Source organism: Heterodontus francisci, chromosome 27 (assembly GCF_036365525.1).
Source record: "Heterodontus francisci isolate sHetFra1 chromosome 27, sHetFra1.hap1, whole genome shotgun sequence".
In the NCBI taxonomy this organism is placed as follows: Eukaryota; Metazoa; Chordata; class Chondrichthyes; order Heterodontiformes; family Heterodontidae; genus Heterodontus; species Heterodontus francisci.
In genome coordinates this window covers 45,801,880-45,827,969 of record NC_090397.1, presented here as the reverse complement: position 1 = coordinate 45,827,969, position 26,090 = coordinate 45,801,880, and the positions used below count along the sequence as shown (strand labels likewise).

At 43.0% G+C, this 26,090-nt stretch overlaps 1 protein-coding gene across 2 annotated transcripts in view; it reads left to right on the top strand.

Annotated features, from left to right (window-relative positions):
- The window catches only part of reln (reelin), a 399,693-nt gene that overhangs the window by 240,977 nt on the left and 132,626 nt on the right, over positions 1-26,090 (top strand). For both annotated transcript variants that reach the window (XM_068059265.1, XM_068059264.1), the window contains exons 21-27: positions 3,507-3,699; positions 5,563-5,675; positions 7,485-7,622; positions 8,125-8,311; positions 8,988-9,193; positions 14,966-15,137; positions 25,893-26,087. In XM_068059265.1, coding sequence (XP_067915366.1) covers positions 3,507-3,699; positions 5,563-5,675; positions 7,485-7,622; positions 8,125-8,311; positions 8,988-9,193; positions 14,966-15,137; positions 25,893-26,087 — 1,204 coding nt within the window. The remainder of the gene's footprint in view (positions 1-3,506; positions 3,700-5,562; positions 5,676-7,484; positions 7,623-8,124; positions 8,312-8,987; positions 9,194-14,965; positions 15,138-25,892; positions 26,088-26,090) is intronic.

Here is a 26,090-nt window from a genome sequence, read left to right as displayed (position 1 = left end):
CCAGCATTTATTGCCCATCCCTAATTGCACTTGAGAAGGTGGTGAGCTGCCTTCTTGAACCGCTGCAGTCCATGTGGGGTAGGTACACCCATAGTGCTATTGACTTTGGTTAGATACAACTGAGTGGCTTGCTAGACCATTTCAGAGGACATTTAAGAGTCAACCATATTGCTATTGGTCTGGAGTCACATGTAGGCCAGACCAGGTAAGGACAGCAGATTTCCTTCCCTAAAGGACATTGGGGAACCAGATGGGTTTTTACCACAATGGTTTCATGGCCATCATTTAATTCCAGATTTATTAGTTGAATTCCAATTCCACCCCCTGTCGTGGTGGGATTTGAACCCACGTCCCCATAGCACGACCCTGGGTCTCTTACCAGTCCAGTGACAATACCACTATGCCTCCACCTCCCCATTAGACCACTTCCCCAAAGAGAGTATATGAAGAGTGGCCTGAAAGGGACAGACTAGATTAAACATCTCTCAATCTGAGCAGCTAAACATCACAAACATGTCTGAGATCCCAGCCTACATATATGCAATGCCAGCTAGTTGGTGCAGAGCAAATGAAAATCTGAAGCCTTGAGGATATTTTGTTTGAAATTACTTTCATATGACTTAATTTTTAAATGAATTTTTGTGTTCACTGAAATAAGGAATGATGATGCTGGGAATGCAACATTTTCCAATCGGACATCAGTTGTCAAACACTTCCAGGTTAAATATTACATTGTTAGATAGAGAATAAAGTTCAACCTCAACAATATGCTTCAACCCCAATCTTAGAAGCACCTGTTGCCTCAGAACGGTATTTTTCCATTTCCCACAACTGCCAACTTGTGGGACTGATTTTTCGTGGTTCATTGAGGTTGTTACGATAGTGCTTCTATATTTTCATATTTATTTGAGGACTCATGGTTGAAGATTGTAGCGATGGATACGTTTGAGACCGAAGGGATTCCATGGATGTAGTTTTTTAAAAGGGTCACTGAAAGGACACTTCAGATTTTTTGAAAAAACAATTACTAGAAGAGTCAAAGAGTGCTAAATAAACATCAGAAGCCTTGCTGGCTATTGGAAATATTTACAGAGAAGCCACATGTCTCAGTTTATAGTGGTCAGGGGGTTTTGATTTTCTCCTTGGGGTGTGGACTGTTTTGAAGGCAGTTGGAGGTCAGCCTGTCAAGAGAGAAGCACCCAGCTTGCCTCTTTCCCCCTGTCTCTGTGAAACTCTGCATATCCAGTGTGATATCTGGAACCCCTGATGCCGCATTTCTCTTAGAAAGCCTACCAGACTAATTCTTGACATCTCTAGAACGAACTGCTTCTGAAAAGATCCCAGTGACGCATTTCCATATACCTGGAGTCCAGACCAAAGGACAACTGAATCCTTCCATATCCTCTCCTTTTCCTTCAGGAATTAACAAGTATTTGGCCAAAGTATTTTTTTGTCTTTTTGTAAAGTGACTCTCTGCAGAGAAATTTTTTTTTTAAATCTATTTTATTGTCTGTTGGGTATCTAGAAGGGAATATCTATTTACATTCATATTTCAAACTGTGTGTTAATGCTTTGCATCTTTGCTGGATAATTCTTGTTTTATGATAAACTGATAATTTTGTTTTTATTTGGTCATGGGCTGTGGGTGTCGCTGGCTAGGCCAGCATTTATTGCCCATTCCTAATTGCCCTTGAGAAGGTGGTGCTGAGCTGCCTTCTTGAACCACTGCAGTCCTTGGGGTGTAGACACACCAACAGTGCTGTTAGGAAAGGAGTTCCAGGATTTTGACCCAGCGACAGTGAAGGAACAGCGATATAGTTCCAAGTAAAGATGATGTGTGACTTGGAGGGGAACTTGCAGATGGTGGTGTTCCCATGCATCTGCTGCCCTTGTCCTTCTATGTGGTAGAGGTCGCGGGTTTGGAAGGTGCTGTCTAAGGAGCCTTGGTGCGTTGCTGCAGTGCATCTTGTAGATGGTACACACAGCTGCCACTGTGTGTCGATGATGGAGGGAGTGAATGTTTGTGGATGGGGTGCCAATCAAGTGGGCTGCTTTGTCCTGTATGGTGTCGAGCTTCTTGAGTGTTGTTAGAGCCGCACCCATCCAGGCAAGTGGAGAGTATTCCATCACACTCCTGACTTGTGCCTTGTAGATGGTGGCAGGCTTTGGGGAGTCAGGAGGTGAGTTACTCACTGCAGGATTCCTCGCCTCTGACCTGCTCTTGTAGCCATGGTATTTATATGGCTACTCCAGCTCAGTTTCTGGTCAATGGTAACCCCCAGAATGTTGACAGTGGGGGATTCAGCAAACGTAATGCCATTGAATATCAAGGGGAAATGATTAGATTCTCTCTTGTTGGAGATGGTCATTACCTGGCACTTATGTGCACAAATGTTACTTGCCACTTATCAGCCCAAGCCTGGATATTGTCCAGGTCTTGCTGCATTTCTACATGGACTGCTTCATGTTTATTAAAGAAACCTGGTTGGTGTATTTTATTCTGAAATAAAACAGAGTATATGATTGACCATATTGGTAACTGGGTAAACATTTAAATATATGTTGTGACCTGTGGAGAGTAGAACTAGAGAAAGACAGTGCTCTCCTCCCGTCTCAGTCGTAACAAGGTGGGAAACAGAGGAGGACGTGGCCTGATAATACCAACACCAACCAGTGTGCCAGTTTCCCAGCCTCGTTCCTGGTATCAGCCATTTTTGACAAGGTCAGTTTGGGGCTGGCAGCACTACCCGCCCCCATGAGATGGGCAGCCAATTAGGCTCATTAAAAGCATTGTTAAGGACACTGAAAGGAGGCCAACTGAGATTTTACAGTTGGCCTCCAGTTTCCTGACATGACGGGGAGCAGTGTAACTGCTTGAAGGCATGTACACAGTGGCAGACAGGCTCCTACAGGCCCTACCTTGGTGCTGGTGCAGCCAAAGGCAGTCATGTCGAAGGATTCACCTCCATCCCCCTCAACCCCACAGTTGTGGCCTGGCTGTTTTTATGATTTTTACTTCAAATTTTAACAAGTTGGTAAGAGGGTGCCTCCATGTTGAAGCACCCTCTCAGTTATTTAGCCTTTACTGCAGCCTGCTGCTCCTCCCAAGCTGCAAGGCCTCTGATTGGCTCTCCAGAACGGGCTTGGGACCCGGAAACAGTTCCAACTCCTGTTTCCCGTTTCTGAAGTGAAAATTCAGCCCGTGATCGTTCTAAGTAAGATTGCCAATTACTCCAAAAATAGGACAGCTTTATGCATTTAGGCTTACGTCCTGCAGGAACTAGATTTAAGCATATCAAAATTCATTTCATAAAGGATGCTTGCAACCAGCAGGAAAAGAAGACTTTAGTCTGACTTGGATTTGAACCTAAAGCCTCTTTGTGAAAGGCCACGACTAACCAACACACAATCCAATCGCTTGCATTACTTTATTAAAGAATTATGCTTTTATCTTCATCCTTACAATTATGGCCACTTAATACTTCTTCTTTTTGCCATTGCTACAGTTTCACTGGAGATTCCAAAACAAGCTCGAGTATGCGCTATGTCGAAACCCAGTCCATGCAGATCGGGGCCTCATATATGCTGCAGTTCAACCTGGTGATGGGCTGTGGGAAGCCCTTTACACTACATGTGGACAATCAAATCAGACTGGAGTACTCCACAAATCATGGCCTGACCTGGCACCTTGTACAGGAGGTAACATGAAAGCAAGTTTATCTAAGTTTTTGGATTTGCCTAGTGCTAAGTATGAACAAGGATATAGCCTGAAACTCATAACTTACGGGAACATGACGGGCAGGTAAAGACCAGCTGGTCAAAAAAGTCTGTCCCAAATGGTCATGTTACAATTAAGCATAATGACCCTAATGCTCCCACCTACCATCCTTCTGCTATCATGCAACGATTTGTCGTGTTGAGTTGTTTAATTAAAGTCAAAAATATTAAATTTTACAAAGGAAAGTGAAATCATTAAATAGTAAATTCAGCACTCCTGTGTTCGAAGAGAATTGAGGCTGCAGTTATAACTCTCTCTCCTGCCATTGTTCCCTTTGAGTGTGGTTCATTATTTGGAGCACTGGATTTACCCTACTCTTAACTAAGGTCATTTCTATTATTGCTCAAGCTAACCACAGTTTAATTTTATTTTTTTCAAAAATCTTTTCAAAATAATCTTGTGGGTTCAATGTTAAACATTGCAAAAATTAAATGGACATTCACTTTTTTAATTGTGCTATTGGACAAATTTTATGCAAATTGGTTGAGAATATGTGCAGACAGCTGGTCACTTTCCTATCGATGGTAAAAGTAAAGTTGACCCTGTGCAATGTCATGAATGTTAAGCCCTAGTTGATATTTCATTGACATTTCAATCCTGAAACTTGTGCCACAGCTTGCCACAAATCACATTTAGTGATGCCAGAAAGAAGTTTACAGCTTGCATACATTTTTCCTGTCAATCCCACACCTTGTTCTGTGGGATGTTTGGTGTTATGAATTTGTGCAGTCATTATTTAAACTTGCATACTAATGGCATGACCTTCACTGTAATACCAAATTTGAGTTTTTAAAGAATATGAACCTGGCTTATGGTTTTATTTAAACTAACACCTTCTGCTTAGGTCCTCACTGAAAAGGTTAATGGCCATTAGTATAGTTTTATTTTGTTTTAAACAAAAGTTTTTGATTTTCAAAGTTATCAATTCTATCTTAGTCTGTGAAGGACTTTATTTCATGTCCAAATTTCAACTGAAACTGATGCAAATGCTCTCCCTGGAGGTGATAACAGTGTTCCAAAACATGGAGATTTTTTGAAGGATTCCTTCAGCACCATTCCCTTCATCATAGCAAATCTTTCACAGCATATGATAGGATTTGTGGAGATGGTTGCTCTTGTTCCCCTCTGACCTTATAATATTTCAGCTCTGATGGGCTCACGAGCAATGGCAGAACTAAGATTGTAGTCGCTTCACTTGTTGTTTCTGGCTCATTGTGTTTAAAACTGACTATTTGAAAGTTTCATGTACCACTGGACTGCATTGTGGTAAGGGAAGGAGAAAACGAGGTTTATTTATTTGGATTTCGAATCTGCAAAAACATAAAAGGCATTCCAGGATGTTTCTGCCTCATGTTGCCCTGTAGCTTTTTCAGAATATTAATTGATAATATTGACATTTCAAGTCAGGCTGACCACTGCAGATATCCCAAATATGATTGACTCAGAGACTGTTCTTACAATCTTGCTGAAAATCCTACAGGATTGCTATTTTGAAAGTTATGCATGCTTTATTCTTAGATATGCAGCTTTTTCAAAAAAATTACCTCAAAACAGGAATTTTATGATCTACCACCCCATCTTTAAAAACAAATTTGAATTGTGAAAAGGAGATGGGACTGAGGTTGCTTAGGGCCAGACCAAACTCAGTTTTGACTTTGTAGTTCTGAATCTACATAAATCTGTTCATTCCAGAAATGTACATTTACAGCCTTTTAATAGGCGGTTGTGGAATTTTTAAAATTTGGTAATCTTGTTATTTTCTGGGTTGACATGTTTCCCTGCAGGAATGTTTTCCCAGCATGCCTAGTTGCCAGGAGTTCACCTCTGCTAGTGTTTATCATTCCTCTGAGTTCTCGCAGTGGAAAAGAGTAACTGTGTCCCTGCAACAGAAAACATGGTAAGAAAATCATTGCAGGCATTAATCCTTGGGAATGGGCCAAAGGTAAGATGAATCATAGTCTTCGCACCAACTGTCTCTTCATATAAATCTGCAGAATGTGAAATGAAAGACTCCAGGTAACTGGACTATAATTGGCTCCTCCCCAACCTGTGATTACAGTTTTAATTATCTTAACAGCTGTTATCGACTTAACTGAATTTTTAATCTCTAATAGCCATAAAAAATTAATGTTTCTGTTTAACATTGATTGAATATGCACAATTCTTCAGTACCTCGTTGAATGCATTCAAACCACAAAAAACACTGGTGTTTAAACATGTTCAAGTATGTCAGAAGTGATTTGTTAATCTTAGCACCAATTTCATAAAGCATTTGCAGGACATTTGATGGAAAGTGCTGCACTGAGCCTGCCATTTCTCTTCCAATCACATTAAGTATCAAGTGCAGCTTAGACAAATTACATTGGCTATTGCTTTGTGAAAATGAATTTGTTTTTATGAGTAGATATTTGCATATCAGCACTGCTGATAAGATGCAGGCAGCTGTCGAGGACAGTTTTTTTTTTACAAACCCAGAGTAATTATCACATTTGCGTTTTGGAATATAAAAATGAAATATTATTACATTATCTGCTACTTGACAGGGAAGAGCTTGTTCTTACATTCACTTATCATCTGAACTTTCTAAGTGGTTGACCTTGAAAACCAGTCTGACATTATGCATGAGTATAACATATCCTAGCTGCCTTAAAGTCAATAATTCAAATGTTCTACTATTCACACCACGAAGGAGTGTAGAAAATAACACAAGAGCTCCAGAAAAAGAATACAGTCTTGGAAGCAGCTCACATCATATGTGAAGACAAGACTTCCATATAACAGATTTATGGGTTAAGTAATGTATTTAGAGTGGCATTTTCTACTAGTGCAGTATAAATCTACAGACACTAAATGCACTATTTGACCAACACAGGAGTCATTGATACAATAAAACAACATTTTCCATGTTCATCCAATGCACCTAGGCTTGGGATTCATTTTGTTGACCTCCTTGATCATAGTATAGGGCTTGACTATGAGCAGGGAAAAATTGTCACAATCAAGGCTTACTATAATGAAGTGTGCCCAAAATATTTGCACACAGATTCCTAATAGGATGCAGATTAGATTCCCCACTGCACTGACCTCACCACTTTAACTGCACTGTAAAACAGAGTCACTGAGCAACATCAATGTTCTTTGAAAATGAGTGTTTGGTCCTAACCATTTCTTTGTACCCTTCTGTCTGGGAGGTGCTGACTCATTTTGGGGGTACAACTGCAAGGGCAACGGCTGCCTTCTGGCACTTCACCCAGATGACCATTCTTTAAGTATAAACCTGAACAATGAGTATTGGCAGGTTCATCAATCATGTTGTTACAGCCAAGCACAACTCTGTCCACATGCGTGCACTTTGCAAAATAATGATCAAGACCAGGAACTGTCGCTGATTCTTAGTTCAGGAGGCTCAGGCCAGTTGTAAGCACCTTTACTACCATCCTGGATACAATCAGCTGAAACAACACAGGCAAGGAAATTAACTCGGGACCTCTGACCTGTATGGCTCAGTTACTTTTACCAACTGAACTATTTAGGAAGTTATAAACATTACTTTCTATAAATCGCCAGCATACTTTACAATGATGGCTAGTGATACAGTCAGGTTCCTCAGACCTATTAGTTTTAATATCATAAAAGGTCTTTTCACACTCCTCATTTTGGATAAGTTAATTCTTAAGACTAACATACTTTTTTAAAATTTATTCAGGTCAAGTGCTACACGTTTTCGCTGGAGCCAAAGTTACTATATGGCTCAGGATGAATGGGCATTAGATGATATTTATATTGGTCAACAGTGTCCTGAAATGTGTAATGGACATGGCTGGTGTCATGATGGACTATGCAAGTATGTGGATAAATTAATATACAAATATTGACTGGTCAGCAAATGTGTATGTGTAGGAACAGGAGTAAACCATTCAACCCTTGAGCCTGTTCGCCATTCATTTCAAGCATGGATGATCTGTACCTCAACTCAGTTTACCGGCCTTTGATCATATCCCTTGATGCTGTTAACTAAAAAAGTGTTGAGCTCAGGATTCTAGAAATGATCAAGAATTTTTTAAGCACTTAAAGTCAAAGTAAAGTCCATGATGGGGTAAATTGTACACAGAGATAGATGCATTTGGTGGACTGAATGCCTTTATCTCATTCCATATTTTGTTGCATGTAGTTACACGCTTGATTGCCTCTGTAACCGAACAGACCATATTTATATTTATGACTTTAAAATCCCAGCAAGCAACTGTTTTATCATCCCTTTAAGGTAAATTAACAATTTATTGACACATTGCAGAACTGCACAATCACAATACAATCCCTGAGAATGGTCATTTCTTTCCATAAAGATGTGATCCAGGTTATCATGGATCTACCTGTAAGCCAGAGGCCATGTTGCCTTCAACAGTGACGTGTGACTTTGAGAATGAGGCTGTGATGAAGAATGATTGGCAGGAAGTCATTGGTGGACAAATTGTTAAACCGGAGCAAGGCTGCGGAGTCATTTCCTCAGGTTCATCGCTCTACTTCTCCAAGGTACAAGCCACTCTTCATCCAATACAACCTGAACCAGTGTCCACTAAAAGAAAAAGTAGTTTTAGCATCATGTGAGGATTTGTGCTTTTTGTGTGCCATTTTGAAACTTATAAATGAAAATAAACAACCTCTGGGTCCTCCAATTGCTTGGTTGTTTAAAGCAGTGACCTAACTTAATCTCAGTCAGGCTGCATTGAGATTGTTACAATGGGCATCAAAGACCTGGGCTAAGCAAGAGGAAAAATCACCCAGGAAATCCACTCTCATAACCCTTCCTGTAAAGGGTGGGTGTGAAGAAAGCAAGTGAGGGTATGATCAAGCTTGACTATTAAGATACCAACCACTGCTTGTACCCAATATCCACTGTTGAGGCTCTCAACTGAAGGATAATCATTTGACTAAGGTGTTGCAGGTGAGCAGGTGCCCCTGGAATTACACTCAGTGTCTTTGAGACAGGAGCAGACAATCTGGCTGTCGGCTCCAGTCCAAGATGACAGTTTGTTTTTTTTAATGTTTTGCAAAGAACAAACATCATTGATCATTTACACCCTCAACATTTTGTAAGTCATTTTCCGAGAAGTTCCTTTGTACGTTGTTGATTGCTATAACAATGTTAACTATAGACATACCAGATACTGTAGCATTAAAGCCATGTCACATTTACTTGTTCATCCAGAATGGGAAGAGGCAGCTGGTCAGCTGGGACCTGGACACCCAATGGGTAGACTTTATCCAGTTCTACATTCGGATTGGAGGGAACACAGGCTCCTGTAACACGCCAGACAGCAGAGAGGAGGGTGTTTTATTGCAGTACAGCAACAATGGTGGTATAACCTGGCACCTGCTTTCAGAAATGTACTTTTCTGACTACAGTAAACCCAGGTATGACTTGGGGAGGAAGCACATACATACCAGTGCCTTGTTTATTAGATTTAAGCCATCTAAACACACATTGAAGGTGAACTCGGGTACTGTTGCACCAGGCAGCACAAAGTTGCTCTTCAAAAGTGTTTTCACCAGATTTATCAAAGAAACATTACCAACTAATTACTTTGTACTGAAGTCCTGCTGTCAGTACCAGCTCTCATTTCAGCTTTGTAGAGTAAATGAAGTACCACTGCTTCATCTAGAGGAACTTCCAGAAGTGGTTTTCCTTGCCTCCTCTGCAGATGCCAGCTACCTGGTATAAGCACAGCAGGCCCCACAGGCCACCATTTTTCTGGCAGTGTGCACAATTGTGCTGCGTTGCTCCAACATGTGTATTTTGGGCCCAAGATCCCTTGCAAAGTAAGTTAAAGAATTCAGCTGTGTTAGACTCCAGAAAGCTTGTTATGGAAGGATAAGGCTGGAGCCTATATTTACTCAGTTTCACATTTATTGTACAGAGTGAAAGGATTACAAACATGTAGCTCATCACTCAAAACCCTCCACCAGTCTCTGTAAGTGTCTGCTTATAAGTGCTCAAGTAAGACCCCAATTAATACCTGCATATAATCAAACAATTGATACACAATTGATAGATTAACATATTCCCTTCTTTCTTTTATAATACAACATGGATTAAGGTGCTCAAATATCATTTTAAAAATTCCATATAATGTACATATTATTAACATACTCAAAGAACATTTTAAAATAAATCAAAATAAATTCTATATTGGGTACAAAGTATTACATTGTGAGACGCCCCTCCTCTAGCACCCCTAACAATTTCTTTCTACTAGCATTTTATTCGTGAAACAATCGGATAGCTGATGACTTGCACCTACCCATTTAAGTTTGGAGATTTCCTTTCTCTCCAGCATTTGTTTCAATCCAGCAAGGTCAATACGTAGTCTTTTCTCACTCACACTTTTTGCAGAGTGTACATTGTCCCACAAAAAACAACTATCCACATAACATTCAATGGTTATCCTATCTTCAGTCTGTCCCTTGTTCAGAATTTCACCCACAATATTTGACAAATAGAACCCCATGTTCACTCCCTCCACAAGACCCAGTGTTTCCACAGCTAACGTGCTTTTAACAACCCGTTTTATTTTCTTAGCCTCCCAAGCTAAAGGACAACATTTCCCATTTTCACCCATCAGAAATATTATGAAGCCAGCTGCACTCAAATACCCATCAGCAAGATTATCATGTGAAGAATCACTAAAAATTATTAGCTTCATGTTTTTTGGCTCACTTAAGGATGGGCACTTCAGTACACATTTTTCCAGATTTAGTTTATTCAATGTTTTATTTGCCCTTAAAACATTCTCAATTTTTGGATGTTTCATCATTATGCTTAACTCCAGCATCAGGCCTGGTCTGAGAGCCCAACCAGTTTAATTGACCAATCAAGCTTTGCAATTGCTCAGTCTCTGCTTCAGATAGATCATCATCCTTCTGTGATGACCTGACATGATTAACCAGGATGGGAGTAACACTCTCTAAATAGGATTGTTGATTTAAACCTATTTCAGACTTTGCTTAATATTTAAACCAATATATTTAAAGGTCCCACAAGCCTGCTCCCAATCTTAAATTCTGCCCTAATCCTATTAATAACATATTTCTCAAAATACCCAGTATCACCCCGTAAGAAATCATCAATGTGCATCATGAAGATGCCTGAAAGTTTCCTTTAGGATACCAATAAAATATTGCTGGATCTGCTTTTAGTTGAACACAACCAATTTTCAACAAAACAGATCTCACTGAGAAATATCACACCTTGGAAGTATCATTAAGGCCATAGACGCATTTGTTCAGTTTCCATAGTTTTCCTTCTGCATTTGCTGCCTCTTTAGGTGGTTTCAGAAACACTTCTCTTTGAAAAGTATCATCTTACAGAAATGTGGCTTTTATGTCAATGGACCTACACTACCATGAATATGTGGCCAAAAGAACTAAAAAGATTTTCAAGATTACTTTTCCAGCTGTAGGAGAGTCCACTCTAACATCAGTATCACCCAGTTGCTCTTTAAAGCCCCTCGCAATTAGCCTCACTTTAGCCTTAAGTTCCATTGGGAAGGTCTTTTTCAGTACAAATCCATCTATGTGACAAAGCCAGTTATCCCCTATCTGGTATCTCAGAATAAACTTCAAACTCTCTCCAACTCTCTAATTCCTTACATTTTGCTTCTCTTATTTGTTTATCCTCAAGTTTATTGGTAGCCACTAAAACTTCATGGTCATGAGGACTTCTGCTTCTGGTTCTATTCCGATACTGCCCTCTAGCCTTCGTTTCATTGTGGAATCTGCTCAAACTATGGCCTCCATCAGCACTTCATCTTTCAGGACTACTGCTAGAAGATCTCCCTCGCACATTATCGGAGGCTCTTTCTCCAGCACATGATCGCTTCCTTATGCAACAGTCACTTCTAGAACAACTATTAGAACTTGCATTGTACTTCCTTACCCTCCACTCTTTCACCCCATTATGCCAGTCCATGGACCTTGCTTCTTGACCATCATCTTGAACATTTAACCAATATTTAAACTTGCCTGTAGATTTTCTTGCATGTCCCACAATTGTTGCAACCCTCCATCTATTAGACCCCTTGGAATATATGTTACCCGAGTACCTACTCGGGGCAATTGTCCTTTGGATGTGATAGCTCTTTCCTGAGCATCATGATCAGTCACATTACTGTCTAACTCTTGGTCTACCGTATTCTGTTTCTCAGGACCTTCATCACAAAACACAAGAGTATTTGAAGTACAAGGTGCGTTTCCCTCTATCAACTGTTCGGATTCTGAGATTTTTTAATCAACCCCGATCAATTGTGAAGAATGAACCTTAACAATTTGGTTTCCATGCTTGATAACTACTGTTTTACCATCATGACCGATTACCTTACCAGGGCCCTTCTATTCCCTATGACCCTGTCTTTTATAATACACCAAATCTTCGGAATTAAATTCCGCCTCAGGCGGCCTTATATGATGCCTCAGAGCTCTGCGAATTTTCTCAGTGACCTCAGCCTTGATGAAAGCCCGTCTCCCTGAATGTAAAGCATTCAAATGTGCAGAAAAAAAATGGAACTAAGTGTAGTACCTTCTAGAGCAGGAGGATTGTTGCACAGTAAGAAGGCAAGTTGGGATTCTGTCCATAGACCAATTGATAAGGACTATATCCTCCAACCATCATAAATGAATTTTTCGCATGAACTGCCCGTGCCAGGGCAGTTGTCAATTTGCAGTTTGGCTGGTCAGCTAAGATTTTATGCAGCATTTCATCAACCACTGCATGATTCCTTTCACAAAGCCCACTGCTGAAAGGACTTTCAGCTGCAGTATTCATAACTGTAATGTTCATGTTTTCAGACGTGTCTCTGAATTCATCATTGGCAAATTCCCCTCCATTATCAGTCAGAAACTTAGCTAGTGCCCCAAGTCCAGTCCCTATCCATTTCTCCATAATTTTGTCTATAATCACCCTTTTGTCCTTGCTATTTATTATTGTAGAAAGACTAAATCTAGTTGCTAGGTCTATAAATTGTAGAATGAAAATATTTTTGTCTTTGTACCACACCTTTAAATCCATGGCAACTACCTCGTTAAAGGCATGTACCAATGGAAGACTGACAATAGGACTTGATGGTGTTCTCCGATCCTTTTTACAAATTTCACACTTTTCACTAATCTCTTTTATTATCCTCGTATATTCTTCATCAATCACACCTGCATCCTTTAGCAGGGTCTTTAATCTGACAAGGGTGAGCAAATTGTCGGTGTAACTTTAAGACAATTTGATTTTTATCTGATTCTTAACACTTGATGCCATCAATACTTCTCTAATACTCTGACTAGAAACATCAGGTTTTGTTAAGGGTAGACAATAATGCCCTGACTGGGTTAACGGCAAATTCATTGACTTTCCCAAAACAATTGTCTAATGCCCCATATCAAGTTTCATTTGTGCCTTTTTCATTGAAGGCATCTCACTAGAGACTGATAAAGTGGCTTACTTCAGCTATTTTATATGGATTTACTACTCTCTTCAGTGACTTTAATACGTTTTCGTGACTTCAATATGTTGTCATCACCAAACATAAAGCTGATAGTACTTTTATACTCCTTAACCTTGCGTCACCTCACTACTAAGTGAATCCAGACAGCATTGTAACCAATCAGTTTCACATACTGTTGACGTGCAAGCACTATCCAATACAGCACAGTTGAATGAATCTACAGTTAACACAGTCATCAGTATCTTCCTCTTCTGCCTCAGAATTCTCTGTGCCGTGTGTTATTTTGAGGACTCTGCCCCTCCAATTAGGGCAGTTCATTGCATCATAATACTTTGAGTCACATCTGAAGCACCTATTAACTGTTCCTTGGGCATTCCTGGGATTCATTCACCTATGATTGTTGTTCCAATTCTGTCGTGCACTGTAATAGTCAGACCTGCTAAATATGCTTTCATCCTCATTCCTCCTGTCTTTAACTCTTCCATTGTACTTATCCCGGCTTCTAGTATCTGGACCATTTCGAAATCTAGTAAACATTGAGTCCTCCATTCTTTGTGTCACCGCAGAATGCTCTGTTTGTTCTACCAGGGCTGCCAGAAATGACTGTTTCCCCAGGAATTTCTTTAAGACAGCAGACATTTGATCCAACAGGGAGTCTTTGTCCAAGAACAAATCCCATTTAGAACCAGGACACCGTAGCACAATCTAGCAATTTAAATGCTAACATTGAACCAGGAATCTCCAAATTGAATTTCTTCAATCTTCTATACAGTCCGTTAAAGTCCATGATATATTCTCCATTGAATTACCATCTGTTTTCTAAAATCTATCAAAGTCTGACCATGCCTCATACGCATTCAATAGGTCATCCTTTTTGTAAATTTCATCCAAGAATTCTAACAGAGGATCCAACCCTTCATCAGTATCCAAGTGACGAGCATCCAGTTCAGAAAACACTTTACTTCTGATTTTACTTTTGGTAGGAAGTGACAACGCCAAGGCCATACCTTGTTTCCTCTTTGGTAGAGATGCAACCCGTGTCCAAATATCTATTTCATTCTTCCACTGGTTATATGGTTCAAACTCAGAACATCGGAGGGTAATCATACCCTGACAATCTGCACTTGCTTTCTGCCATATTTTCCACAATAGCCCATGAAATTTTAGTTTTCTATGTAAAAAAAAATTCTAGTTTCCAACCTTCAGCTTTCAGCAACCATCCTCTGATACCATGTTAGACTCCAGAAAGCTCGTTATGGAAGGATCGTGCTGGAGCCTATCTTTACTCAGTTTCACATTGACTGTACCGAGTAAAAGGATTATAAACATGTAGCTCCTCACTCAAACCCGCCACCAGCCTCAGTAAGTGTCTGCTTATAAGTGCTCAAGTAAGACCCCAGTTAATACACCCCACCTACATATAATCAAACAATTGATAAACAATTAACAGATTAACAAGCTGTTCCATCAGAGGAAGGCACCATGTGAAGGATATGTACACACACAACAGGAAGGAGGGAAAAAAATAAGGTTCTGCTGCAGCTGGTCCGACAGGTCTATTCACAGATTCATAGATTTTTCATTGTCCTCTTCTCTGAGAATGGTACAAGCTTGTAGAGCAATGGGGAAATGAATTTAAACAATGCAATTAAACAAATATTATTTTGCTTTTGATCCCTTGTGTTACATTCAACAGATTTGTTTATTTTGACCTTCCGGCTTCTGCTAAGACCACTTGTACACAGTTCCGCTGGTGGCAGCCCGTTCACTCTGGTGAGGGATATGATCAGTGGGCTATTGATGACATCATCATTTTATCAGAGCGCCAGAAACAGATTATCCCCATCATCACACCAACAATACAACAGGTAACAAATGTGACCTTTTTTATTATAGAACTCCAGTCAACCAATTAACAAGAAATATTGCTACAGATAATATGTAGTCTTGTGCCACCAGGTGTGTAAACCATATTTTAGTGTGTTTAATGTTAAAAAGAAAACATTCTTTTCCATCCCCAGATCTGGCATTTTGTGGACAATTGAACTACAATTTCAGTAGTGCTGACATCACTGAGCTAAATCTAGCAGGGGAGTGGGTCTAGGTGAGTTGCTCTTGCAGAGCGCTGGCACGGACACAATGGGCTGAATGGCCGCCTTCTGTGCTGTAACCATTGTGTGATTCTGAGAGTCTAAATCAAACATCCCTCTTGCACTCCATCAATGATACTGCCAACCAATTCGTAGACACAACATAAAGTACAAGGAAGATAAGCTCATTCAGCTGGCTGGGAAATTAATCCTTGCTTCAGCCATTTACTGTGCCGGACACAATTGGGTTGCAGATAGCACAAACAAGTTTCAACATAATTATCACTGCAAATAGTAGCCTGATGTTATCTGCGATGTAGCCATGTGAATTATGCATTTACATTTTTTACAGTGATTTTATTTTTATGCAAATTTTGTTTAGGCCATTTCGTTTTGTGGTGTGCCTTTAATAGTTATTCCTGATGTTTGAGTAGCTGTACCACTGTAATATTAATGTTAATTTCCACATCCCAGAACATGAGCTGAACACAAAAAGTCTGGTTGGCTCAGGGAGACCTGAGTTTCCCTGAGTCTGCTAGCTGTCCAATTTAAAACAGTAAAAGCAATGGAGATGGACTTCTTTTTAAGTGAAATAGTAAATTAAAAGTTAAAATAGTAAAACGATGCAGACAATTGTAAAAATGAATCTCGTTTTCTACTTCAGAGCCAGTGTAATGGGAAATGTAATGTTGGTTAATATTATCATTAGGCAGATAAGGTGCATCAATAAATTGAGTGAAACTTCTCTTTAATAGGTTCAGCAGCTTTTGGCACCAGCAATTTTATGTAACCAACTTTCTTGCTGCGATAAAGTTAAATGTTTATTTTGAAGATCTCCATCTTCAGTGGCCCACTGAGATGCTGTATCTGCTTTAATGTTGGAGTTCTGGGGACTAGGATGAAAGAATTCCATTCAAAACCTCAGGCCTGCCAGTTCATTCAAATGAAACCCTGCCAGGGAGTTAAGTATTGGAGTTGCTAACAGAGTGCTGGTCACGTGCTGATACTCGTAAATCCAGCTACTTTAAGTACACTTATATGAGCCAGCAATGTTTGATATAAAATATAGACTGATGTCCTTGATCCACTGGAAATAATCTATCATGACTGAAATGGTTTATGGTAATAGGTTCAGGAAACAGATTAGAACTTTATACACATATATATCTTGCCATAAAATCTAATCGCCAAAATGGAGCATTTCTTATATCATTAATAACAAATCCTGATTGTAATTAATTAAGATTGTAGCCCTTGTAAAGCTGGGATATATCTGATGAGCTGGGCAAATTATAATGACTTAATTGAACTATTATCAATGTTTAAAAAATGCCAGAGAAATAACAGTAAGATTTAGTAATCATTGAGATACAGAAGGTTAATCAAATTCAACCATTTACCTGTTAATGAATTACTTGCTTTCTAGTTTTTATAGTTTCAGTTTTGAGCAACGCATGATATTATTTGACAATATTTCAACTGTGTTCAGGTAAGCTCTCCTAGCTAATGCATCAAATGACTTTGTTTGAATAGCTAAATAATGTGATGACAGTATCCTTTAACATGTAGCAATAGTTCTCTTTACTCTTGAGATACTGTTTGAATCCTGATTAAGGCCTCAAACAAAGTGAGCTCTAGCTGTTTCTCTCTAGCTCATGTGGATCAGCCGTTTCCAGTATTACACACCCAAAACAAAAAGAGAAAGGGGCATAAAAGGCACTTTTATTGCTGATGCTTGTTTAGTAGCAAGTCTATGGGCAGGCCTTTTAAACCCTAATGGGGGCGAGGACGGGGCTGGGCAGCACCATCCCGTCCCCAGGCCATTCTCCCACAGGAAGGATGGGGGGGCCGCAGGGCTATCTGGCCACAAGCAGTGGGTAGCCAATTAAGGGTGTTTAAAGGCCTATTATTAGAGGCCGACTGTAATTTTCCAGTCGGTCTCCGGGCCCCCTAGGTGCTGCGGGGTAGGCCAGGGGGCTAGTGCTCCAGGCAGGCTTTGAGGCCACAGGCCACACTGTGGAGGGGTTCCATCTCCACAAAGGTGGCCCGGCTGCTGATGACATTTTTAAATTTAAAAGTTTAAAAAGTTGGAGAGAGGGTGCCTCATAATGGAGGCGCCCTCTCACACGTGAATTGCAAGCTGCTGCTTCTTCAATGCTGGAGAGCCTCCTTCTACTGCTGTCCTCAGTTGGATGCCGAGCCCCCCCCTCTGGCCACTAATTGGCCAATTCATGTGAAACAGTGGAGAGTTGTGATCCCTATTTGACCCCAATGTGGGGGTCCCGACCCAAAGGGAAAAATCCTGCCCTATGATTTGGCTTCAAAACTATAGCAACATGGACCCAGGGAGCCATAACGCAGGTGTTGACATTGTGTAATCCAAACTAAACAGGTACCAGTGCAAAAGGACTTGGAGAGTCCCATTCAAGTTCCTGCTATTTAATTAATCAACAGAGTTTGAAATACTGATAAAAAACCATGTTTCTTTGCTGAATGTGAGGGGAAGACAGTTTTCTTTGAGAACTTCTATTGATTTAGAAATGGCTTGTATAACCAGCTAAGATCCTCTGGAGATGACACCAGCTGACAACTCTTGTTGCCTAGGGACCTGTATTGTAGATTAAAGCTGAACTCGATCTCATTCCATGATGGTGTTTTCATGGGATGCTCTGATGTAAATGTGAATGCCTCTGTCTCCCAGGGCCAAGGTGTTTACAGAACAAAATTCACTGCAAACTGATGTCCGTAGAGGAATTGCTCCCATACACACTGTATATTGTAAGTAAAGCCGACCTGTGGCAAATAAAAATGGCAACCTCTTGCACTGACAGAAGTGCATCGGGGTGATTCTCTGATCTGATGCTCCCAATGAGGAGCAGGGAGTATATCTCAGTAAATTGAGGTTTTGCGATCAGGTGAGGAGGGGTTGTAAGGCATCTTGTCCTTCCTCTTGTTTGACCACTGTTTTTAAACAGTGGATGTGCTTACCACTTCAGTGAGTGTTTTACCTTTTACCTTTGTTGTGATTGTAAAAGAACCAATCGGACAGATTTTCTTGAGTTTAAAGAAGAAAGAGGTGAGTTTATTGTATTTAACCAAAAACCCGATCTAAATAAAATAATAAATCTATGCTACACTTTCACTCACTCACTCGAGAATCACACACACCAATAGATTATAGAATGAAGAAGAATAGTAGATGGGATAGAATTTGGATCAATAAAAAGGAATATACAGTCTGTGGTGTCTAGTAACTTCAGTGGTCTTCTGGTCGAACTTGTGGTTCTGAAGTTCAGGGTTGATAATTGTTCTTGGAGACAGTTGAGCAGGTTTCCTTCCCAGGGTCTTTGTCTTGGATCTTGCAGCCAGCAGCTGGACTTCTCATGCTCAGCAGAAGGTCTTCTGGAGAGAGAGAGACACGCACACACCGTCTGGCTTCTGCACAGATTGAGTCTCTGGCTTGTCTGTCTTGTCCAAGGGAAGCTCCCAGCTTTCACAGAGGTGGACAGACAGTCACATGACTGTCTCAGTGTATTCTCTGGTTCCTTCTAATGAGATTCAAGTTTAGGAACCTTTATCTCCCTCAAGCCTCATGGTGTCAGTGTTTACCCCCGGAGTGTCAGCCTATTGAACAGTTGTACTGATCTACATGATGATGCATGGGAAAGGCAGCACAGAAATAGAACTGTGTTTCCAAACTGTTCAGTCCAAAATTACAGCAAAACATTATCTTAACAGCTCCATTATATTACAGTGCACTGTCTGGAAGTGAGGAAACCAACTCAGAGGCAAAACACTGCTGGAGGGAAAGGAAAATGGCTGCCTCGAGTGCCTTGGCATTGGTGCTGCTAGTTTATTCTTGATCTGCGCACGCAGGATAAGGTCTTAGCTCAACATAATAGTCAACGATATGATTTTCACACTGCCGGTCTGCACAAACATTCCCCGCACAGCAGGAGAGCTCCACATCCTGAATAACAGTGCTGCAGAAGTAACCTTGTAGCAATTTGCACAGGCGTGATATTAAAATAGTGTTGCTGCCAATCCCAGAATAAATCCTGAAATTTTTATAATAGGAACTGGCTTATATTGTGAAACTTCTTAGATCAGAAGCAATTTTAAATGGAGTATAAGTGAAAGATAATTGTAGCTATTGTTCTGACTGAGGGAGCAAAAACAGTTGTTAAATAAGGCTGTGTTCAAGTTCAGCAAGCAGATTAGTTTGTCTTTTGCTGCGTGTAGGTGCAGTAGAACAGAGGTGCACTAATGGGCATTAAATTGGCAACCTCACTTAACGAGGCGACAATAAAGGCTCCTGTGTAGGCCTGCCAGTATTCAGTATCCTTGATGAGTTCACAATCTCATGACATGAAAATTGGTGGTGTCGTAATTACAGGACGATGTAGATGGGCTGGTAAAATGGGCGGGGCAGTGGCAAATGGAATTTAATCCTGAGAAGTGTGAGGTGATGCATTTTGGGAGGACTAACAAGGCAAGGGAATATACAATGGATGGTAGGACCCTAGGAAGTACAGAGGGACCTTGGTGTACTTGTTCATAGATCACTGAAGGCAGCAGCACAGGTAGATAAGGTGGTTAGGAAGGCATATGGGATACTTGCCTTTATTAACCCAGGCATAGAATATAAGAGCAGGGAGGTTACGATGGAGCTGTATAAAACACTAGTTAGGCCACAGCTGGAGTACTGTGTACACATCTGGGCACCACACTATAGGAAGGATGTGATTGCACTGGAGAGGGTGCAGAGGAGATTCACCAGGATGTTGCCTGGGCTGGAGCATTTCAGCTATGAAGAGAGACTGAAAAGGCTAGGGTTATTTTCCTTAGAGCAGAGAAGACTGAGGGGGGACATGATTGAGGTATACAAAATTATGAGGGGCATTGATAGGTTAGATAGGAAGAAACTTTTTTTCCTTAGCGGAGGGGTCAATAACCAGGGGGCATAGATTTAAGGTAAGGGGCAGGAGGTTTAGAGGGGATTTGAGGAAAAAAAATTTCACCCAGAGGGTGTTTGGAATCTGGAACACACTGCCTGAAGAGGTGGTGGAGGCAAGAACCCTCACAACATTTAAGAAGTATTTAGATGAGCACTTGAAACGCCATAGCATACAAGGCTACAGGCCAACTGCTGGAAAATGGGATTCGAATAGTTAGGTGCTTGACAGCCTGCACAGACACGATGGGCCGAAGGGCCTGTTTCTGTGCTATATAACTCTATGACTCTAATGTCTCCACAGTGTGAGGCTCATGGACCCCAGTCCTGTCTCACACTGCAGAGTTACACTAAACAGGCTCTGGCTCTATTAGAGGCTGCTCTGCACTGGAGAAGATTTGATTTTGCTTAGATCCCATCATTGGAGAGTTCACATACAGAAGTAGTAATCTACGAAGGCTGTACTCAGTCTCAACAGAAGCTAAGTTAGAAATGGAAATGTTATGGAAAAAAATTGGTGTGAAGTTGGCCTGTTTGAAGTTGTTCATCACTGACCTGGGGGAAGTCTCTCAGAACCAACTTCACTAGAATATGTTTGGCAAGCTGCTGGAAAGATTCCCAGTTGTACCAAGGAACCTGCCTAGGGGGTGGTAGGGATACAGTTGCTGTCACCATTGGATGTCCTGCATGCCCAGAGTCTCACCCCTCCACACGCTGCCCTCGAGGTGACTGTGGTGGGGAAGAGACTGTTGCCCACCTCATTCTGGAATGTGCCTTTGCAAAGTAGGTGTGGAAACAGATGCAGTGGTTTTTGTCGAGGTTCATCCCAAGCAGCTCTGTAACACAGGAGTCTGTGCTCCACGGGCTGTTCCCAGGGACGCACACCGAGATATACATCAACTGCTGCTGGAGGACCACCAATTCAGTGAAAGATGCTCTTTGGTCTGCCTGAAACCTGCTGGTCTTCAAGCGCAAAGAGTTTCCACGACCGAGTGTTGCAGACTGGCACATTCCAAGGTCCAGGACTACGTGCTGAGGGACGCACTAAAGCTTGGGGCAGCCGCCGCAAAGGCTCATTGGGGAAAGACCACTGTGTACGGTCCTTCCACCAAAGTGAACTGAGGGGCTGGATCCATAGAAACAAAGTGATTCCTGACAACGCAGCCGGCCACTGATGTCATCAGACTGCGCCAAGATGCGCACAAGTGCAGACTCTTTGCACCTGTGCTGCGTTCCGAACTGCCAGGACTGGTTAGCACATGCGCCGATGACATCATCGTGTGATGTGTGCATCTTTGTGCAACGCACCTGGTCATCCTCTGCGCATGCGCTTTATGCGTACAATAGTGCAACGCTAACATATTCACCCATGCGTCAAGCTCCGCTACCCGCCTCGCTGCTCTCTCCGCCGCTCCACTCCCCCCTCGCTGCTCTCTCCGGCCGCTCCGTTCCCCCCTCGCTGCTTTCTCCGCCGCTCCGCTCCCCCCTTCGCTGCTCTCTGCGGCCGCTCCGCTCCCCCCCTCGCTGCTCTCCGGCCGCTCGCTCCCCCCCTTCGCTGCTCTCTCCGGCCGCTCGCTCCCCCCCTCTGCTCTCTCCGGCCGCTCCACTCCCCCCCCTCGCTGCTCTCCGGCCGCTTGCTCCCCCCCCTCACTGCTCTCTCTGGCCGCTCGCTCCCCCTCTCACTGCTCTCTCCGGCCGCTCGCTCCCCCTCTCACTGCTCTCTCCGGCCGCTCGCTCCCCCTCTCACTGCTCTCTCCGGCTGCTTCGCTCACCCCCTCACTGCTCTCCGGCCGCTCCGCTCCCCCCCTCCCCCCACTGCTCTCTCCGGCCACTCCGCTCCCCCATCACTGCTCTCCGGCCGCTCTGCTCCCCCCCCACTGCTCTCTCCGGCCGCTCTGCTCCCCCCCCCACTGCTCTCTCTGGCCGCTCCGCTCCCCCCCTCACTGCTCTCTGCGGCTGCTTCGCTCCCCCCCTCGCTGCTCTCTCAGCCGCTCCGCTCCCCCTCTCACTGCTCTCTCCGGCCGCTCCGCTCCCCCCCTCACTGCTCTCTCCAGCCGCTCTGCTCGCCCCCTCACTGCACTCTCCGGCCGCTTCGCTCCCCCCCTCGCTGCTCTCTCAGCCGCTCCGCTCCCCCCATCACTGCTCTCTCCGGCCGTTTAGCTCCCCCTCTCGCTGCTCTCTCAGCCGCTCCGCTCCCCCCCTCACTGCTCTCTCCGGCTGCTCCGCTCCCCCCCTCACTGCTCTCTCCGGCCGCTCGCTCCCCCTCTCACTGCTCTCTCCGGCTGCTCCGCTCCCCCCATCACAGCTCTCTCCGGCCGTTTCGCTCCCCCCCTCGCTGCTCTCTCAGCCGCTCCGCTCCCCCTCTCACTGCTCTCTCCGGCCGCTCCGCTCCCCCCCTCACTGCTCTCTCCGGCCGCTTCGCTCCCCCCCTCGCTGCTCTCTCAGCCGCTCCGCTCCCCCCCTCACTGCTCTCTCCGGCCGCTCCGCTCCCCCCCTCACTGCTCTCTCTGGCCGCTCGCTCCCCCTCTCACTGCTCTCTCCGGCCGCTCGCTCCCCCCCTCTGCTCTCACTGGCCGCTCCGCTCCCCCCCTCGCTGCTCTCTCCGGCCGCTTGCTCCCCCCCTCGCTGCTCTCTCCGGCCGCTCGCTCCCCCTCTCACTGCTCTCTCCGGCCACTCGCTCCCCCCCTCGCTGCTCTCTCCGGCCGCTCGCTCCCCCCCTCGCTGCTCTCTTGGCCGCTCCGCACCCCCCCTTGCTGCTCTCTCGGCTGCTCTGCTCCCCCCCTCGCTGCTCTCTCGGCCACTCCGCTCTTTTCAGCCCACCGCTCCACTCTTTTCGGCCGCTCCACTCCTCCCCCTCCCCCTCTCTTCCCACCCCCTGTCACCGGCCCGCTCCGCCCCCCATCCCCCCGTTCCTGTCCCTGGCTCGCTCGATCGCTCTCTCCCCCCCGCCATTGTGTGCTGCAATGTGTTTAGGTCAGGTTGCCTTCATGTGATTATTTGAGCAGCGCCATCTTTAGTCCTGGCAGCTGCCTGAAGTCGCAGACTGTGACGTTTTTAGTGGCACAGGCTGCATTTGTGCATGTGCCACTGCAGTGCCACCTAGTGGTAGTGTTGTCAGCAAACGCAGCCCCATAGAAAACCCCTCAGGCTTTCCACACCAAATATTGTTTTGCTGTATAATGTACATGGCATGTAAAATGGAATGGAAGGGTTGTGAGGCAACTCACTCCTATATTGAAGAAATTAGAACAAGAAATGCTGGAAATACCCAGCAGGTCTGGCAGCATCTGTGGAGAGAGAAGCAGAGTTAACGTTTCAAGTCAGTGACCCTTCTTCAGAACTGACAAAGATGAGAAATGTAAAAGATTTTAAGCAAGTAAAGCGGTGGGGGGGTGGGGCAAGAGTGTTTTTATTTCAGATTTACAACATCTGCAGTATTTTACCTATATTGAAGAAAACTGATTTCCTTTGCACTTTTTGGAATGTCGACTTGGTGCTGTTTTGAACTGTTTTTAATGTATTTTTTTACAGATTTTTGTGAATAAAGTATATTTTTGGGGAAAAAAAGGATGTCAGCGGCAGCAGAGCATTGCCAGCTGCTTCCCTGCGTGCGTTTCAAATGTATTTCCGGTGCTGCCTACCATAACATCATGGGCACCAGTAACATACTTGTGTCCAGCACTGCTATGGTGATCAAGAATTATGATGTCTTGCATCAAACTATCTTTGCCAACCATGTTGAATACACTCACCAACATTTGGATGGGCACATCTAATGTTTGTCATCACTTCTGGCAGAACATCATAGACAAGACGGTGATTGACCGGAAGCCAATGGAATGTTTCCCTGACTGATTTCCCAGCCTGCCAACCCCAGGCAGAAATGCCAGCAGAAAATCAGGACTCAGATCTTTGATTTTCATGGAGATCCAATATACTCCAGGTTATGCAGCATAACCAGCCAATGGTGTGGTTTGCTGAGGTTAGCTGATCCTCGTTAGCTCATTCAATTAATGAAGTAGCTACATGATGCTTCCCGATCACTGATATCGCTGAGCAGCTTTCCACTGTCGGCCAGGTGATGTACACAGCTTGCTGCTTTTGGAACTAGGCACATAGTTTATAACTGAACATCCCGCACGTTGGTTTTATCCAATGATGACGGCCCTGCTCGTGTGGGGAATGGAAATGCCATAATGATGTACCAGGGGGCTTCATGCGATGGTTGCGGCAGAGAGGAGGGAGTTTTACTGTCCATCCTGTCCGTGCTGTTCATGATACAAGTGTGCTGGGTACTGATGTTGGCTGTTAAAAAGTGGAAAACTGTTCCATTCCACAGCGCTGACACCCATTACCTTGACCAGGACAAACAACAATAACTTGGATTTATATAAAGATTTACACAAAAACAAAATGGAGTTATATCTAACAGCCCAGCAATGTGATCAATTATCCTGTTGTTTATGGTGTTTCGTCACATAATTCAATAACACTGTATTCACAGTAAATTGGTGGTTTTTCAAGTCCAGGTGAAAAGATCTTGATAAGGAAGTGGATATTCAGGATCTCCTGTATTGCTGTTTGCCTATTTATACTGCTATTGCCTTTCTGTGGTGTGATATTGTATATTATAGCCTTCCTAAACTTTAACAAGCTCGGTTTTAAATGTCAGAGATTGTGGAATTTAACATAAACCTTTCGAGAAAGCCCTACTTAGCACTGATAGTCTGAAAAAGTCATTTAAATCATAATTTTTGAAACTCTACATGTAAATTTCAACTACCAGCCACATTTGGGGAAAAAAATGTAAAGGGTTATCAAAAAGGGAGAATGTCTCAACGACAAAAATATTTGTAGGCAGGAGCAGAGGCATACTGATGTGTTCAATGACATGATCACATTAGTGGATTGTTTTCAGTACAGATTTTTTGGTAGGTGAAAACCCGCATTTTAAAAGTTAACATCGCATCCTGCTTTTCATCGTAGGCAAGTAGTGATATCCGAGTCTATTTTATGGAGAAGGGTGTTCCAGGGATGACTTTCTTGGATGTCCTTAGAACACTCATGCATCTGTTCCATTGCACATCAAGTATGAAACTGTTATAAACAGTGTGGTTATAAGTAGCTTATCTGTTCATTCCACATGTGTTATTCTGATGTTATCTTATTTCGGGTTTCTAATAATCCAGCATCAAATGGCAACTCAACTGGATTTATTGTGTTTGAAAGCATCTTTATATTGAGCAGCTCGCTGCTGGCTTACAGGCTCCATCTTGCAGACTGATTGTCTGAAACCTGAACCTAACTGGTTGCTTAATTACAACATTTCTGCAGCATTAATAACATTAAAAGGATCATCTAAACTCTCATTTCCGAACACATATATCATTACACCACAAACTGCAATGCGTGACAGCTCTCCTTTACCATTAAAGCAAGCTTTTTTTTAAAAATCTTGCGTAGTAACAATAAAGTAATCACCTACTCATAAAATTTCCCATTTCAGTAAAGCCGTTTGCAGAGTATGAAGGGCTGATATGTAAGATTTAATACATTTTTGTTTCTCCCTTGCATTGCAGGACTACACACCCTCCTACGATACCCCGCTGAACCAGCTGAGCATTTGGTTGATGCTGGCTAACGAGGGAATGGGCAGCAATGAGACTTTCTGCTCCATGACCCACTCAGCCATGGTGTTTGGGAAATCGGATGGCGATCGGGTTGCTGTGACACGGGACCTGACTCTCAAACCTGGATATTTACTTCAGTTCAAGGTA